General features: G+C 43.4%; 2 protein-coding genes across 2 annotated transcripts in view; one reads left to right on the top strand and one right to left on the bottom strand.

Annotated features, from left to right (window-relative positions):
* LOC142769137 (uncharacterized) overlaps positions 1–11,128 on the bottom strand; it is a 31,103-nt gene extending 19,975 nt beyond the window's left edge. The window contains exons 1-2 of the mRNA XM_075872089.1: positions 11,042–11,128; positions 3,262–3,380 (exon numbers count right to left, since the gene is read on the bottom strand). Of these exons, the coding sequence (XP_075728204.1) occupies positions 3,262–3,367 (106 nt within the window). The 5' untranslated portion in view covers positions 3,368–3,380; positions 11,042–11,128. The remainder of the gene's footprint in view (positions 1–3,261; positions 3,381–11,041) is intronic.
* A 5,346-nt stretch (positions 11,129–16,474) lies between these two features.
* LOC142768275 (uncharacterized) lies at positions 16,475–17,821 on the top strand. The gene has a single exon (XM_075870231.1). It carries the CDS (start codon positions 16,475–16,477, stop codon positions 17,819–17,821), a length of 1,347 nt encoding a protein of 448 aa, XP_075726346.1.
* The last annotated feature ends 659 nt before the right edge of the window (positions 17,822–18,480 follow it).

The following is an 18,480-nucleotide window of genomic DNA, read 5'->3' as shown; positions in this document are numbered from 1 at the left end:
CCATATAAATATATATATATATATATATATATATGTGACGTAAGAAGGTAGCGACGGTTGGTAGAAGCAGAGGAAGAAGAAATGCCTAAAGAATAAACATGGCGTATGAGCCAGGCCACATCTCCCATTCATCATAGCGTCACACGAGTCGACAGGATGGAGACCTGCCTGCCCCTTCATCAGTCACTCATCATCGATGCTGTTCCCCAGAAGACACCCTGACCGTACATTGACTACCGAATCATCGCCTAGGAGGACAACGACCAGCACCATGACAGAACTATCGGCTGACCTCGACATCCCCAAGTACACCGGATCAGCGGACGACGGAACCGTACAGGACTGGTTCAATTTGTTCGAACTCCACGCTACCGCGGCATCTTGGTCGGAACGGCAGATGGTTACAAACTTCAGCGACTACGTCACCGGTGAGGCATTCAAATTTTACCTAATTCACATATTCGAGAACGACGAGTCATGGCAAAAAATCAAAGAGGAGATGATTACCCGTTTTAATGACTATGACCAAGACTTACTCATTGCCAACCATTTAGAGACAACTGCACACTATCGTCAATTTCCTAAGCAGTCCTCAAGCATTCGAAAGTCCAGCGCAAATCGACAAGTGCCTCAAAACGAAGTGGCACATGCGTTTACTTACAGAAGGCCATGCGTATATTGGGAAAACCCCAACTGTCAAGCGCAGCTCCCTTGTTCACGAAAGTCGGCATTTCCAAAGTCGTGGCACCAACATACGACACGAGACGTCGCTCACCCTTCTGATGCCTTTCATGCTTCGTCTCGCATACATAGTCCACCACCTGATTTTCTACGACGCAGCTCCTCAAAGGCTCCTAACGGTCACTATTCGTGTCATAATGACGCCTTGTTCATGCTAGACCAGCTGACACATGGGGAAAATACCAAACAACACCAAGATGACTCAAAGAATGAAAATCAGTCTTCACCCATTGGAGCAGCTTACTCCACATCTCGCAGACTTGGCTAGCCTCCTGGTTTTCCATCGCTTGGCTCTTTCGTGACTCAAAATGTCCATCTCACAACTAGCGCGCTCACAATGGTCGGGATAGAGCTGCGGAGCTTGTACGATGCTGCGCCAAGCCCTGGACTTACCACCCAGATTCATGCGCCAGAACAGCTCGCGTCGTTAGTTGCACAGAAAGAGGGCCATTCACAACTCAAACCTTACCGAATTATCCCTGTTGCGGTGTTGCCGTCCAGTGCGCAGCCACCAGAAACTCCAAACACCGAAGGCTCAGACGCATGGAACGTCGCATGCTACCAGGCGCAAGAACCACTCATAGTGAGCCGCTAAGAAGAAGCCCCTGATGAACTATCTGTCAACTCTCAATGTTTTTTGTCACAAGAGTTCATTTCTACGGCACCGCAGACTTGCCGAAATTTGCATTTTCAACCTGGTGAAGCGACGTCACATGTCGTACTCTCATGCAGTGGTCACCAATCCAAGAATTGAACCAATTCAGAAGCAAATCATACATCAAACCTCGTACACAGTAGTCTTTCAGAAGCATCCGTAATCAACCACGTCACAGAAGCCTCTGAAGAGCAGGCTAGCAATGATGGCGCGCCACCAACCATGCCCGATAAGCAAGAATCCTGTTCACCATGCATCAGCTGTCTACAGGAAGCGTCAAACCTCAAAGTAAATGAATGTCCCATTCCGGAAGGCTTGCCACTACAGCCATCTCCTGAGCAGCATCAGCAAAGCAAGCATAGCGAAGCGCGCAACCTCATGCGACAACAAAATAGACTGCAACGAAGGCATCTACGAACGCGAAATTCAACGGAAGCACACTCACCAATTGAAGAACAGCGGAAAATAAGATCTCTAACCCAAAAAGTATTCCAAGACGTCAAGTTTTTTCGCACAGAGAAAAGTCGCTAGAGACGCTCTCTCGCCTGCAGTTACACAGACCGCAACACCACGGAAAACGCCAAGAAAGATGCGGAAGCACTTCTTGCATACCGCCAGCCCACAGGCATCACGCCGTCACAATCCGTCAACAAGCACGCATTTTAGAAGCAAAGCGTCCGTCGCAGCCACGACTCAGATTCCAACGCATGAGACATCCGACCTTCCAACGCTTTAAGGACTCCCAACCTTGTTCGTTCCTCAATACTAACCAGGTTGTGCCATCATCACTTTTAACGCTGAAGGCACGGTTATGCTCTCCAGAATGGAACAGCCAACCTCGCCCACCTGAGGTCTCCTAGATATCACCGGACTGCCTTTCCTGTGAACATTTTGTGCAAGTGCATGGAACCGCCGTGTGGCATAGAACTACTGCATTTTCTGGCATTATTTTTTATTATAAGACTCCATTTATTCATGCTTTCTAGATTGTAGCTCACGCATTTTTTCGGGGGGAGGGGGAATCATGTGACGTAAGAAGGTAGCGACGGTTGGTAGAAGCAGAGGAAGAAGAAGTGCCTAAACAATAAACATGGCGTATGAGCTAGGCCACGTCTCCCATTCATCATAGCGTCATATATATATACATATATATATATATATATATATATATATATATATATATATATATATATATATATATATATATATATATATATATATATATATATATATGGGATATGGCACAACGGGAGCGTTGTCAACGAGGATAAATATATTTATTTCCCAACAGTTTTGGGAGGGGTCCTCCCTTCATCCGGGGATGAGATATACTAACATTAAATGAACTTCCAAATTTCGTTGCTGACACGTCCCTCTCGCCTTGAAAGATGTCCCTCTTGCCTTGAAACATCTTTCAAGGCGAGAGGGACGCCGCAGCAACGAAGTTTGGAAGTTAATGTTAGTATAACTCTTCCCCTGATGAAGGGAGGACCACTCCGGAAACTGTTGGGAAATAAATATATGTATCCTTGTTGACAACGCTCCCGTTGTGCCATATCCCATACCTTCACGAAGACTAACTGGCCCATTGAATTATTACTCCCATATATGTATATATATATATATATATATATATATATATATATATATATATATATATATATATATGAGATATGGCACAACGGGAGCGTTGTCAACAAGGATAAATATATATAGAGCTGTCTTCGATTTTTAATATGTGACAGAAATATTTTATTTTTAAGATCGGTGGTATCAGCCTAGTTTGGTGAAAGTAGTTTGTTTTGTGTCAGTGTATTGTTTCAACTTGAGATATCAGTGCAAATGTGAAAACACGCAATACGTACTGCGTCCGCCTATGCCTGCAATCACGTACGTTGGTCCTTGGCCTAACGTGCACAGAAGAAGGAATGTTCCCAGAAAGCATACAACATTTGCATCAGCGGCCTTCATAACAACCAGTTTCCTGAAAAATGTGTAAGCTTATTATTACAATAACAAACTTATGTATTCTTGTCAGTAAAATACGTACTAAACCATACAATTTAGTTGTTTGTTAAGATAGCCTGCTTCCAGATCTAGTACTTTTAAGTCTTTCGTTCTTGCTCTTAGAGAAACGTCTTCAGTTTCCTCATACAAAACAGAATGTCAGTTGCCTTGCTAAGTTGGCCTCTACATTGGAGTCTTAGTTTTTGTGAGAAGTTTGAACATGAAATACATGCCACATTCGGTAAATGGTAAGCGTTGGGAGCGTAATATTATGTGAAGTGCACAAAGCTTCACGCAGTTGATGTCATCAATATAATGAAGTGAACCGAATGAGAAAATGATCTTGACAATAATATTGAGACAACCAAATGCTCAAACCCCTTTGTTGTTTGAGCCGAACACTCAAGTTTGGGACTGTGCCCTGTTTTGACTAAAATGTGGTTTATCCTAGGACTATCCATATATTACCACGGCCGTGGAAAAGGCATTGTTCAAATGCAGAAAACTAGATTAGACAGAAAATACTATTTTATTTTGGTAACGTGAGAGCTGTATCAATGGTGGGCGATTGCATGTGCTGGGCGCCCTTCCCACTGCACTTCCGACGGACACTCTCGAGGCTTCGGAAACGCGTTTTATATCTCTCAAAATCTTCTGCGTCAAAAATGGTCATAGTGTACAGATGCGATATTGCTTTCTGGAAGCGGTGAAGTGAAATACGGTATAATAAGGTTAACGAGCATCTACAAAAACGGTTTCGTTAGTTTGAGTGTAACGGGCATTTTCGGCACCTTGCGATAGGAAACGAGTTGGCATGTCGCGTCTTGAGCCAGAGCAGTGCACCTTTCAGATAAATTGATGATGTTTGTACGTCGCCTGGCGCTTGAAGCCCGATAGCCTCCACAAATTAAACTGCTACAGGAAGTGGTACAGAAAAGCGACGATGGTGATTGTCACGCAATTAATGTGATCGTACTGCGGGATACCGTTCCAACTTCATGGCTAGAGCTTGCATATCTGCTCTAACGAGAAAGCGTCCGCCGTAGTGTTTCTCCTCTCCGATGACGATGCTTTGAATGAATGCATATCGAATACCACTGTTTATTACGTTGTTCTTCATGTAATGTCATGCATCACTATTGCTGTGCCCAAAGGTATGTTAAGTACTTTACGTTCACAAATGTTTCGACAGGATCTTGAACGTTAGCCCTCGGGATAAAAGCTCACCAACAGGAGCAATTTACGCAAGTGAGGCCACCACTGCCAAACATCGAAAGTGCCGCTAAAGCTCCCAGTAATCAGCCTTCTAGTCAAAATAAACTCATACAAATAAAATAAACCCACCAGGCACTGTACGTTCATGGTGTCTAAAGGTAAAATAAAATACTATAATCTGACCCGATGTTTCGGGACCAATTCAGCCCCCTCTTCTGGGATGACTGTTCAGCCGGCTCCCAAGACAGCGAATGCTCTATGTTTTGTCCCCAATTCATACTCTTTCTTTCCACTGTTCTTGTTGCTGCGGTGTTTTTTTTCTCCACTCATTCCGTACATCGTGCAGTACACACTCTGCAATACCCAGTTGAGCAGTTATTGTTTGCAGCTGTTGTTTAAATGTGCCACGAATTTTTAAAATAGCTTTTTATGTGCGTAGCTTCAGCATCAAAATTGCTGCGATGGTTCATCTTTTAGCTGTGCTTAGTGAGAGCGTTTCGGACAGGTTTGCAATGGCACACGTCATTTTGATCTTGCCGAATCCTTTCCGGAATTTTTAACGCAATTGTGGTAAAAATCACCTTTGGCCGAAACTCAGGTGTGGGCGTTGGTGTCGGCGTCGTTGGTTGTGAGAAAAAAAATTGTCATCTTATCCGTCACCAAAGGATTGCTAGAAGTGCAAATAAAAAATAATGATAAAATCGAACCAGCGTTTTTGGCGCCGAGTGGGGATCGAACACGGATCGTTTGTGTGGAAAGCGGATGTTACGCTACACGGCCACACCTCTCTTTGTTGTGCTTTATTACCTCTTCACATGTGCATACATCAAACCACAAGCACAACAGAAACAGTCACAGTCCTACGAGAAGGCCACAGATTGAAATTTCGTAAGTGCTGTCAAGGGTTCTACCCTCAACAACCATTCAGGCAGAATCTGCTATGGTATCTGCAGTTCAACAAACTTGGCAAAACATTCACGGAAACACATTTGTGGAGGCCGCGCCTTCTGATCACAATCAAACCCCACCTTAGGGACTCGCCATAAACAGCGAAGGCCACTTAGCCTAATCAACTCATGAGGATTTTTTTAAACTATTGGCAGAAACATCGTACTATAACAATTTAAAGATAATTCCATCTTCATTTTATTTTGAAGTACGTCCAAAAATAGTAAAAAGTCACAGCTTTGCCGCAAAGGCGGAGCAATAAACGCGATTGCGACAAAGTGAAAGGTCACACTCTGAATGGCAAGCAGATCAAATCGTGTCCCACGTTTCTCGTGCACAAATGACGCACGATACGAACTCACAGGTACAGATGAACGGAAATGAGCGTCTTAAGTGTTGCTTCGCTATGTCTGAAAAGCACGCCCTTTTCGCAAACGGAGGCTGTGCTACGATTGCAGCGACCTTTGTACGCCTTGTAACTACAAAAGAATCGTTCCAGTGCAAGTCTTACACCAGCGAAGACGTATGGTCCTCCTTACCGGGAGATAAGGGCGCACGAGAAATCGTCCACTTCCCTCCTTTCCGCGGGCTATAGTACGCGCATTAGAGGAGAGGCGCCGCGCACTGATTGCGCCATCTTGCTGGTAATGCTGAAAACGCGTTAAGTCGTCCCCCCCCCCCCCCACCACGATGCCCGCCAACAGTGGTAAGTGGTAGATATAAATTGCTTGCCGTTTGAACAGTGAAGATGGTATCTCTTTGTGGCTCAGTGGTTAACGCTCCGCATTCACGACGCGAAGATCTTACGTTCGATTCCGCGTGCCAAATTCTTTTTTTCTGGGTTTTTTTCTTTCTCGCGTTTTATTATATACATAGATACGTATACATATATGGCACATGACGGCGCCACGCCTGCCGAGGGTGTTCACATAATTGCTAACGCAGCAATACATTCCTTCTCAACAGTGCGAGAAAGCATGACCTACAGTTTCTGTTTTTTTTTTGCAGATAATGCATTTTGTCGCCCAAGGTGAGTGAATTCGCGGTCTGCTTCTAATGTCCTTAGAGATACTGTACCCATGTGAAGCGCAAAAAACAAAGACTTCGCGGCAAGAGTCACTTGCATTCTGTACAATTTCTTATGCACATTTCGCCTTTGGCCTCCAGTGTACGTGGTGTGGTACAGGGGTTCAGGTAGACCAGCATCACACACATTTTTGTACGATTCTTTGTCAGTCACTGAAAACAAATATTTATTAGAAAATCTAAAAAATAAAGACAGTGCATTCAGAATGACCTCTTTAAGATACCCGAGGACCGCAATGCTCATGTGATTTCGGACTAAGCACAAATCCACATAAAGCCCGCATCATTCTCAGTTAACACATCGTGCGTAATGAAGAATTCCTTGTGTAGCAAAAAAAAAAAAGAATATATTTACAACTTGGCGTAGGAAAACTTTGGGTAAACCCAGCTCTTCGTGTTTCACTCTTCAAAGCGGATTAGTTTGACTGAATAAAATGCGGACAAAGAAAGTTTTTTCTGGCTTCACAAACACATCCGTCTTATATATATATATATATATATATATATATATATATATATATATATATATATATATATATATATATATATATATGTGTGTGTGTGTGTGTGTGTGTGTGTGTGTGTGTGTGTGTGTGTGTGCGTGCTTCACAATTTGACGTGAAATATTTCAGTATTAATGAATGGTCAAGCGTCTATTGCCAACAGGCGTCAGAATAAGTGATTGCCATAAGGGTTCTGTAGTGTAACGCAGGTAAACCACTACATAAGGCACGCACGCTACTGCGCCTATTGCTTTAAGGCCATGTAGTGGGTGGATAGCAAATTCGACGAAGGTCTCATGAACTAAGTGTTTGAAATACGCGCAACAAACAGGATGTGGCTGTTGTGTTCAACTCCTTAAGGCGACGCTTTAGGGTCCCCTAATATTCTGGTCTCTTCAAAGAATTAAGTGGCGTCTCACTCTCCTCTATGTAAGTGGCGTTACATTCAGAGCGTAGGAATACGTAGACTGGCCCGAGTATTTTCCTTTTGGCAGCCGGTGTTTTGGTAGTGGTTGAAGTGGGTTTGCGAGCCATTTGTGTGCCCTCTTTTGGCCACCTTCTTTAAGACAGGTTAGTTTTTCGTTATGGCTATTTCCTTGATCAAGGAATGAAGCAAGTTTCAAGGGCGAAGTTTGATAAGGTTAAGGCCTGTCCATTGGCACTGACGTTGTGCGCCGTAGCTGTCTCTGTCGATCATGCTGATGGCGACGAAGAAAAGGCGCATTCAAGACCACACATTCTCTTTATCACAATGCGGCACAAGAAAGGTACATACTATGAGATGATGATGATGATCAGTATGATGATGATAATTACAACTATGATCACGCACTCCGACTGGTGTCTGCAGTAGACGACGTCTCAATATGCCTTACGATGCTGTTCGTATGACTGGAAACAACAAAACAGCACCAAGAAAACTTGCCTAGACCTCATGTCTGCACATTTCAGGGCAACGTTTCTAGAACAAGGTAAGTTACAAAACTGAGTGTTGTTGCGCGGTGCCGCCACCGCCAGCGACCAATGTGGCGCTGCTGTGGCATCCGCATTCACTCACTGCATTCGCGCTCGTGTCGTTCCCATAACCTCCATCGCCTGTGCATGTTGCAGTCCATCGATATTTGTGGAGGCTTCTTTCTGCGTGAACAGTTCTGTGTTTCAGCGTGCCTTGTTCTGCTTTGTATGTGTTGCGTGTTTTCATCATGCCCAGATGTTGCGTTCCTGGCTGTAGAGTAGCTACAGGAAATGAGAGACACCACGATATTTCTTTTGTGCCCACGTGTACCTGAGCAGCGAGAGGTATGGGACCACGCTTTTCCACGTGTGGATAAGAAACTGCCTAGCACCTCACGTGTGCGTGACATGCACTTTCATGAGAAGGACATCCTGAAGACTTTCACTCACGTCATATGGTAAGAAGGTACAAATCGCCAGAAGAAACTGTGACCTCGTCGACGGATGCGTTCCACGAATATTCTCGAATTTGCCCGCTTACCCTTGTCGCGGAGCCCGCAACAAAGAAACGAAAGCTGCCCGATAGGAATGGGGTATTTTCCAGAATATCATCGGTGAAAAAGAATAGGCTATTACCGAGCACTGAGTTCAAAGACTGTGAAATAAGTCCCAACATGTCGTCAGCTAGTGGCGTCATTTCCCTTCAAGACATATAAAACGTTTGTTTGCTTGCTGCATGCTTGTGGAAAGTCTTGTGGTGTTTCAAAAAAAGCGCCGCTTGTGGTGAAATGTGTTGTCGTCAAAGAAGACGTGACAGTCACCATTAGCAGCTGTCACCATCGCTTGGCAAAGTTGCCCGGAAATGCAGAAACCATCTTCGAATTGGCCGGACTTCTGGAGGACATCGAAATGCTGAAAGTGTGTTCATGTTGTCTCAGTGCGTCAGCAGGCAGACTCGTGAGTAATGACTACGAATCGCTCACCGATACCCCAAAGTTTGGTCTCTGCTCGAAGCTTTGGCTGCAGCTGTGTTAATAGGTTTCATTAGAAGAACTCAACAAGAAGCAGAGGGAAGACATGCTCAAGATAATGGCCGCACGCGCAGATTTTTGACGGTCTAAGTTGCTAAGGATTGTGACTGATATGAAAAAAAAATAAGCTGTTTACATTACCATACAAAAGCCACGAGATTGCGCCATATTAATGTAATTTATTTTCAAGCACTAAAAACACAGCCACAAGATACGACGCAATACATTGTAACTTCATTTTTCGCGTCTAAAAATCTAATGCGAACGTACACCAACTAGCAACTAACAAAAAGACTCGTGCATGTTATGCTTTATATATCAAGCATTGTTTATTGTGGGCAGTTCAGAAAACCATAACTATGCTATATTTGCCTTACACTGATAAATATTACGCAGTATTAGGTTTATTTGGCAGCACAACGAATCTCGATTTTATACCGTTGGCAAAGCTGTTTCAAAGTGGCCGCCACGGCGTCTTGCCACGATGACTAAGCGTTTTCGTCTGCTAGAGGAAGCTTGTTGCGCCGCCAGTGCGACCAAATCGGAAGCTGTCCCGGCGCCGTGTACCGAGTAGTCTGACGCGGGGAGTTTCGCAACTTACCTAGTCTAGAAACGTTGCTTCGGGCTATGTCCGATAGCGTACAGCCTAATAATGAAGGTAAAACGAAATTTATAACGCAACACAACGTACCAGGGATGAGCCAAGTACATTGTATGAAGTGTACATTGTATACCTGTTACACTGTATGAAGCGTACACTCTTCGCATTTATTCGCGCTGGTGTGTCGTCGATATCATGGGCCAATTTTTCGTAACACCAAACATTCCCACTGCTTCACCTACTCATTATCAGTCACTTCGCACATATGTCGGGACTTGTTTGGCACAGGGAAGTTTATTGCAAACTGGTAACAACATTTCAAGCGAGTACAACTGTCTGGTGTAACAATATCACTTCAGTGGCGTGTACAAACAAGAGAACTTATACAGAATGTAACACATAGCACTTCTATATTCTCGCAGATTATGAATCACTAAAAAAAACAAAGAGAAAATAAACACAAAAAGCACAAAGTTGGAACAGATTCATATATTACCTGCGACAAGAAGCAATTTTTCCCCTTTTTTAGTTAAAACGGCAGTAATGGAAGTTCAATATTTCTATTCTGAACTCCAAAAAAACGTGTATGCCACCTTCTAATAAAGGCTTCTTCACCCTGAGTTTCAATCTGTTCAGTAAGGTACCGAGCTATGATCATTGTAATCTCCAGTAACGCTGGGTATGCAGCTCATTGGGGTCGTCGCAGTGCAACGGCGATACAGCGGCGACGCCACACGACGAACATTGTGATGTACAGTACGAGTTGTCCATTACAAAGTTCTGCAGTGATTTTTTGATAATGCGTTAGAGTAACCTTCACGAACATGTACAGAGGTTGCGTTGAGTCATCGCACTCTTTCTATAACATCATCCTGCAATCTAATTTTATCACGCCTGTGAACTTTGTTCTCGAATTTGGAAGTGCCCTTTTAACAAGAATGTTGCGAGTTTAAAAAAGTAAACACTAAGGAAGGGCAGTATAATTAGTATAAAGGACATAATACCTATATTTCATACCCCGATGAGCTAACTGTTTCACTATACGGATGTTGAACTTTTTTTTCATCAAAAGGTGCTTGTTGTTTCGCGATTTCGAAAGCGAAACGTCGTGGAGGCAGCTAGCAGGGTGATGGGAAACCATTTGCTAAGACAATAATACACTCGCGGTAGACACTTCAAGCATTACTTCATTGAAATGTTTGCGCTGAAATTATCAACTGCAGAAGAGAAGCACCCGCAATAGTTTTGTTCATTTGAATTGTAATCAGCAAATCGAATAGGAAAATCACGATAAACTTACTCCTTGCTGCAGTGCTAACAGAAAATCAGGCAATATTCTGAAGCCAGTAAAAATAGCACACTACTTATGTTATAAGTACCAATTGATTGGGCTACGCAAATCACGTGCTTAATTTGCGCAGATGACATATTGCAATAATAAAAAGTAGCAACTATGGCACAAATAAAAGTGCCACAATATCCGGCTTTTACAGAAACCTATTTCGTATATATGCTACAGCACAATGATAAATCTGATACACGAACCTCGCTTTACAGCTCCTTCAGCATAGTTATTTTGGTTAGTAATATATTAATATCTTGCGAATCCAATAGGAAAGATTGTTAAGCAGTATATCGCCTAAATAACACTACATTGAATAACAGTGCGATAAATCTTCTTTATGCATTCTAAGAAAGCATTTAAAGCACGAAATACCACACAACCGATCTGCAGCACTCTATTCGGTGCTACATTGTTTGACGTCCATTTTATACGCCTAGAGTTGCATGAGCTGAGATCAATTACATTCAATGCGTTCGATTATGTTACGCATGTTGTAGAGTAAACTTTTGAGGCGATTCCAAAGGGAGAGTGTGTTTTCAATAACTTGGTAGGAGCTTCATTCAGAGAAATCATTAAAAAGATTGCAAGCGCCACTTGGCATTGAATCACATAACAAAAAATATAAGGCAGCAATAACTAGTATCAGCGAAGACCACTTAATATAACGTTTAACTTAGCGGCAATCACACGAACACTCACCTGAACACTTTCTTCCAATATGTGGACACGTTATGCGATCCATTCTTGGACGAAAGCAATGTTCTAGCAATAATTGAGCACCAGTCTAGTACACGGTGCCTTGAATACCGTAATAACTAAAACTGCAAAAATAAAAGCAAGAACGCCAGCCTATACTACTTTCTTTTTGAAGCCAAAGAATACAGTTTGAATTTCCTCTAGTGCACGTACCAACATGACACATGTTCACCTCAGCTTCACACCTATGTTTGACAACGCGAACGTGGTTAGAACACCAGAACTAGCGAAAACCATGCTCATGTGAAGTGATCTGCCTTATGATACTGCCTCTGATACGCTCTCTTTGATATAATGTCATATGAGTTTTCTAATGTTTACCTTTCAATAAGTTTTTATTTTGTCGAAATTGTCGTTCATTGACTGTTGAATAACGATGACTTACAGCATTATGTTGTTAGGATTGTCTTTTGGTCTATTTAACAATTTGCACAGTAACATATTTTCTTTTAAATTTAGTTGCGAGTTTACCGTAGCCCACACAGCTCAATTACTTCAAGCTCATAAGGTATTTTTGAGTGAAAAACGCACTTCGCGCCAAGAACTTTGCAGCTTTCCTTGCATATTGTTAAATCGTATTGCACTGTATTAATTAAGACATATGATTGTCGCTAGCCAAATTATTCCTGACAAATGAAAAGCTGACCTTAGGAGTTAGCAAGTTTAACGAACTAATAGTTGGTAAATGGGTTGCCGAGACAGTTTATTGACACAATACAGCTGGCGAGCAGGCGCGTTACAACTTTTTATATTGGATGTGCAGAAACACTTATTGAGACTGGTCGTAATTGCAAGCAAACCTCATTGAGACTGGCCGTAATTGCAAGCATACAAAAACCTGTTCAATAATAGAGCCAACCTTCCGGCGCAGCATTATCGAGTCCAGTTGAGGCGAATGGCTTACTACTCATATAGTTTCATCAAGCCTCTTCTTTTCTGCCGGGTTGATGATGACTTTACAAGAATGTCAAGAATTGTTTGACGAGACAAGAGCGTTGAGCCCTTTGATCAGCCCAAGCCCTCTAGTGGAGGCAGTGTAGTCTAAAACAATGAAGCTGTCAAAAGAAAGGGCACGTGAGAGCTAAGTTAATATACATTTTAAAAAATCAATAATATTGGCTATATTTCCCAGCTGTGGAAATTAGCAAGCGTAGGGCTCGTTATTATGTCCGAAAACTGAGATGTACATCAAAACTATGGGTATATATTTTTGGAGTTTACTAGCTCTAAACATTTCAAGCATATCACTAACAAATACAATGTAGAATTCCTAATTGAACAAAATATACTTTCCCGATCAACCATTGGGTTTTGTGTGGGCTACTATGCTGTTACACGGTTACTGCACATGACGCGCGACATTGCTTCTTCCCTTAGTGAAAGAAAACAAGTTGATGTCATATTTATTGACACTTTCTCATACTTTCTTTCGAAATACTGACAATTTGTCAGAAGAATATAACAGGAGTGGGAGTAAATTTATAAATAATTTTAGAGAAGTAATGCGAACAACAAATATGTCCTCCCTAAGAAACAAACATTTACAAGCATAAACAATATTTGACAATCTAAATATACACACAGTATACAGTTTTATCAAGCAGACCAAGGCATCAACAAAGGAAGGATAAAGTAACAATTAACAGAGCAGACCACTCCCTCACGTCATACTTAATGGGCCTCAGACGCTCACTCTTTGAATAATATTGAGAGAGACGTACACTATCTTGAGCTCAGTACACGCAATATATTCCGAAATATTCCTCAATGAAGCATGTTCTGCATGCGGTGAAGTATCCACGCTTGCACAAATTCTTTGGAAGTGCAAGAAAAGGCAGACTATCTATCCCAACTACTACTTCTGCCAGGGAGAGGTGACCCTCCAAAGCTACTTTCTGTTCGACTAACTCTGGGCTGTCCAGCGGGCCCACGTTGCAGCTGTCAGGCTTGGCCTGACGGTCACAAAGTGCTCGTCACCCACAGCGTTCTGACATGCGTCTTGCTGGACAAAAATAGTTTTGCACCCATTCACCCGTTCATCTTCTTCACGTTATTACCAACCGCCAAAGCCTGTGCTGGATGTCGTTATTGAAGAAGCCATCAAGCCGCGACATTCACTGGGCATTTCACGTGCCAAATAATGATATAGGTGGTGGTGGTAGTGGTTAGAAGTTGTGAAAAGGCACCTAATTTCTGCAACCCGGTCGTGAACACGGCGCAGTGCCTATATGGTATACATGAGCCGTACTGACACCCTGTCACCGTCACTCTCGCCTAACGGAAATGCCCTGTGGCCACTATCTGCCAATGCTAATTTTTTGTTATCATTGAGATATCGCCACTGCACAGCGCTAGAATATACAGATCACCTCGCTGATAGACATACCCACAAATTCCTTGCCAACAACAACAACTCAGACATTGCGTCTCCACTTTAACAACTACGCTATTGACGACGACCTACTGGGCCGATGCAATTGAAACGCTTTTGACTGCCAGTGACTACCCGTGATAACATATTTTCTGAATTCTGAAATATACGATTCGCTTCACTCCAATCGGCAACGAGTGTAGTCTTGGATATCTAGAACCTACCACTTCATTCTACATTCTAATTCGGGTGAAAGATGTACGTACCGCTTCTTGCAGAAGTCTATTCGTTCTTGCATCGATTGACAGAGCACAAACCCTCCAAAGTACTTGCCGCGAGCAGGTCCACAACTTTTACCTTGCTTTACCCAGCCATTTTGTTGTGTGGGTACCAATTTGCAAGAATATTTTGACGTCGGTCCTCAGCGTTATTACTATTCCCAAAGCGTATTCTATGAAATGTTTCAGTGCGGTGGACGGTTTTCCATCACCAACGGTATGATTGTGAAAAAAGAGCACTTTCAGGGTCATCAACACTTCGCGCCTTTCACTGCAGTTGGCATACGTGTCTCCACCTTTTTCTTTGACCTAAACGGCATGGCAGTACTCATACGTTTATCTGTTGAGCGTCCAGAGAGTAAATATTGTGCTTTGAGGACGATGCGAACTATCACACGAAGATATCAACACTTGCCGCAGCACTCGTTTTTACGAAGGGATTTCGCTGCTACTTAATGAATAGCCAGGCTAAAGGCTAGTTCTTGGTTGACAGTCGATATTTGCAGTGTGCTTTTCAAACGCAATGGAGGACGCAAAAAAATAATACCCATGCAGGTGTAAGCAGCACCAGCCCGGACAAACAACTCTTAGTTCTCGATATTTCTTGGGAAGCTGTGTCCTATTTCATTGCGTCCCGATGTGTGCATGATCAGCGTCCTGAAAGTGCCAAGCTGATGGCGTATGAGCTTTTAGTTTGTCGAAATGCCATTCTTTTTCGCTGCACTTGGGGTCAAACCGAGATATATTATAAATCTTTCGAACAAAATAGATTTAGGCGATGCCTCTGTTGAAATAACTAGCACATAGTAAAGCAGTATATTGAAATTGAAACAGAAATTTTAACGCCTCGGTATAAATCTAGTAAGACCCACTATTATTGTTATCGGCAAAATATACTCTGAATGCAATGTGAAGATAAGCAACCGAGCAAATGAGACTTCAGTTTAACTTGAAAAATTGCAGTCCTCTTACTGAGCTGGTGAGCAGTTGGTTGAGCAGGATAGTGAAGGTGTCATTGCACGGCTATCGTATAGTATTCTGTCTCGGCAACTCGTTATGCAACACTATGCATCCCCGTTGTGTAGGTATATTGTGTAGGTTGTGTAGGTTATTAACTCTAGTGATATTGTAGAATAGACTATCGAGTCAGCAGAACTGAACCAAACGCTATCACTGTCTTATGCGTCCTGGATTCTACTTATACTACAGCAAAAATCAATAGGCTTCAAACAGATATCCCTACAATCCAGTCTGTCACATAATCTTGCCAACAGATTACATACATTTTTCTAACTATTGTAGTTTTACAATCAGGTGGGTTCAAGTCAGCACACAATACGTACCCTGTCCAGACTTAGTAGGCTATAAATTAGGGTTGTGTTACAGTTCTGCGCCCTGTAATAAAATGAATGATACGGATACGATCTCCAAACACAAAAAACAAATCCAGGCCTGCGCAGAAGGTGCAGCACAATCACAGCGAAAGCTATAAGAGGGTGCTTTCAGAGTCTTTTCTGAATAGGTATTGGGTGACTGCTGCATACACAATTCCTGGGTACCCACTACAAATATATTATTCATATTTTCAGGGTTGTTGGCCGGAATTCATCATGTTATCCTTTGTCGTTCTTCTGAAGAGCGTGGTATCCGGTAAACATTTGGTAGGAATTTTGTGGCAATTTTTATTGCAGTGGCTGACAATGATGAGGAATTATGCCTGAAGTGCGTATGTGCCACAATCACCTGGTGATGAAGAACCAGCTTTTGTTTTGGTTGTAACATTGGACAACCTACTCGTTAGGCTATTCGCACTATGTAACGCCTGGTTGTTCTTTCGCTGCTCTAAAACGATTTGTCACTCATATCAACGCTATTACTTTCTCGACATTGCCTGGATAAGGAATCTTTCTGATCAATTCGCCAGCACCGGCGTAGCTCAGTGGGAGAAAGACGAAGACGACGTTCTGAACGGACGCGTTTTTCATGTTCTCCGCTTCGAAGGATTTATCGGCCATGGGCCGAGGTGCTGGTCAGGCTTCAGCCAGCGGCATTGACTACCGTGTTGTACTTCCTCGCCTTCCCACCGGTAAGCTTGTTGTGGACTCTGTTTTTCTACATGCGGACTTAGCTTGTCGCCCCTACCGGGTTCAAGATTTTAGAGATGCTCTTCGGGACATCATTGACTTGAAGGAAATAAGCTCCATAGGTCAATTTCAAATGTCTCATGTTTGGATGGTCACATGCAAGTCAACGCTGACGAAAACAAAGTTGGTCACAAGAGGCGAATTTTTCGTCAAAAGTCGTCGATGCCTCGTTATAGACCCGGAGCCCACGGAAGTGAAGCTGAAGCTTATGTGGCTTCCTGAGCGCTTGGAGGACGCCTATGTGTGCGAGGCACTGCAAGCTTTTGGGAAGGTCAAGACAATATCACAAGAAAGCTGGAAAGTAGCGGACATGGAACAAATGCGGACGCTAAATAGGGATGTTTTGTCCCTTGCTGATGGAGTTCGCATTGCGGATATTCCTCATATTCTTGTTGTCTGCGGAATGCAAACCCTCGTCCTGATACCTGGCCGCCCACCACTTTGCCTTCGGTGCAGTAAGGTTGGACACATCCGTCGAAACTGCAGGACCCCTCGCTGTGACAACTGTCGACGCTTCGGTCATTCGGCCAAAGATTGTGTTATGACATACGCCAACAAGCTGCGACAGCACACAAAACAGCCAGATGATAACCTACAAGAGCATATTATGGATGCCACCGAGGTTCTGGACGCAACGGGAGACACTCCGTCAATGTCATATGCTGCAGGCTCTACCACAAGGAATCCAGAAGAGGAAAGAAAGTCACTCGCTGTTGACACAGTTGAAACTTCTGCGTGCAAAGAGCCAAGTGAATCATGCAAGCAGCATACCCAAAACGACTCCACACAACCCATAGCACAAGTGGAAGTTCCTATGAAGAGTGCTGTTGCGCTGACCCATAAAGATGCCGAAGAACCAACAGTACAAGATAGAGACTCTGGGCTGGATGCCACAAAACGTTCAACACCTGCTTGCGCTGCAGCTCCGCAGCAGCTTTTTCATCATGCTGCAGTGTCGGAAGATGATATGCAGATCTCTACGGATACAGCAATACTGAAACGTCGCGCATCCTCCAGCTCGGAGTCAAGCAAAGGGAGTAACCCAGCGTCAGTGACTAGGGAGTCACGCCGTCGCCGAAAGTCCATGCCAAAGGGGAAGTGTCGCCGATCCCGATCTAGGAGGCCTGCTGGGGGCTCACCGGAAGCCTCAGCGCCAACTCTTGGGACTGATCAAGAGGGACAATAAGCGAATCAGAAGGTAGTCACCATGGCGCAGTCTGAGCGACTCATATTTGCCACCTTGAACGTACGCGGCCTTAGGTCTTTGCAGAAACAAGCACAGCTCCATAGACTTCTCAATCGGAAGCGTCTCGACTTTGTCGCCATCCAAGAGACAAAGATCGAGAGCGAGGAAGAGACCGAGAAGGCCCTGCGACCTTTTATGTCTCAGTTTAATGTGTGTGTCTCACATGCTAAAGGTTTATCTGCGGGCTGTTGGTTGTTTCTGAGAAAAAGCCTACCCTGTTCAGCATTCTGCACTAGTGTTGATGAAGAGGGCAGGTATATATGCTGTGATTTTTTGTTGCAAGGAGTGCCATGGAGAATTATCAATCTATATGCCTTTAATAATGTTCTGAAACGACTTGAGTTATTTGAAAAAGTGCGTAATTTAATTGACGTCGACAGATGCACGGTACTTATGGGAGATTTCAAGTGTGTATGTGAAGCTATTGATCGTTATAATTCGTCTGGAAAAAGAGACAGGAGTGGTGAGCTTTTATCCGGTATTGTAGATAATGCAGGACTAATTGACATCGGGGTCTCGAATCGGGCAACAGCATATACAGGAGTACAAGGCAGCTCTCATGCTCGCCTTAACCGGATTTACGTGTCCTCATCACTCCT

Source organism: Rhipicephalus microplus, chromosome 8 (genome assembly GCF_043290135.1).
Source record: "Rhipicephalus microplus isolate Deutch F79 chromosome 8, USDA_Rmic, whole genome shotgun sequence".
Lineage (NCBI taxonomy): Eukaryota > Metazoa > Arthropoda > Arachnida > Ixodida > Ixodidae > Rhipicephalus > Rhipicephalus microplus.
Note: the sequence above shows the minus strand (reverse complement) of the source record. Positions and strands in the feature narration are given on the sequence as shown.

Coding starts and splice junctions, on each gene's coding strand:
- LOC142768275 (XM_075870231.1), top strand. CDS start 16,475: ATGTTCTCCGCTTCGAAGGATTTATCGGCCATGGGCCGAGGTGCTGGT.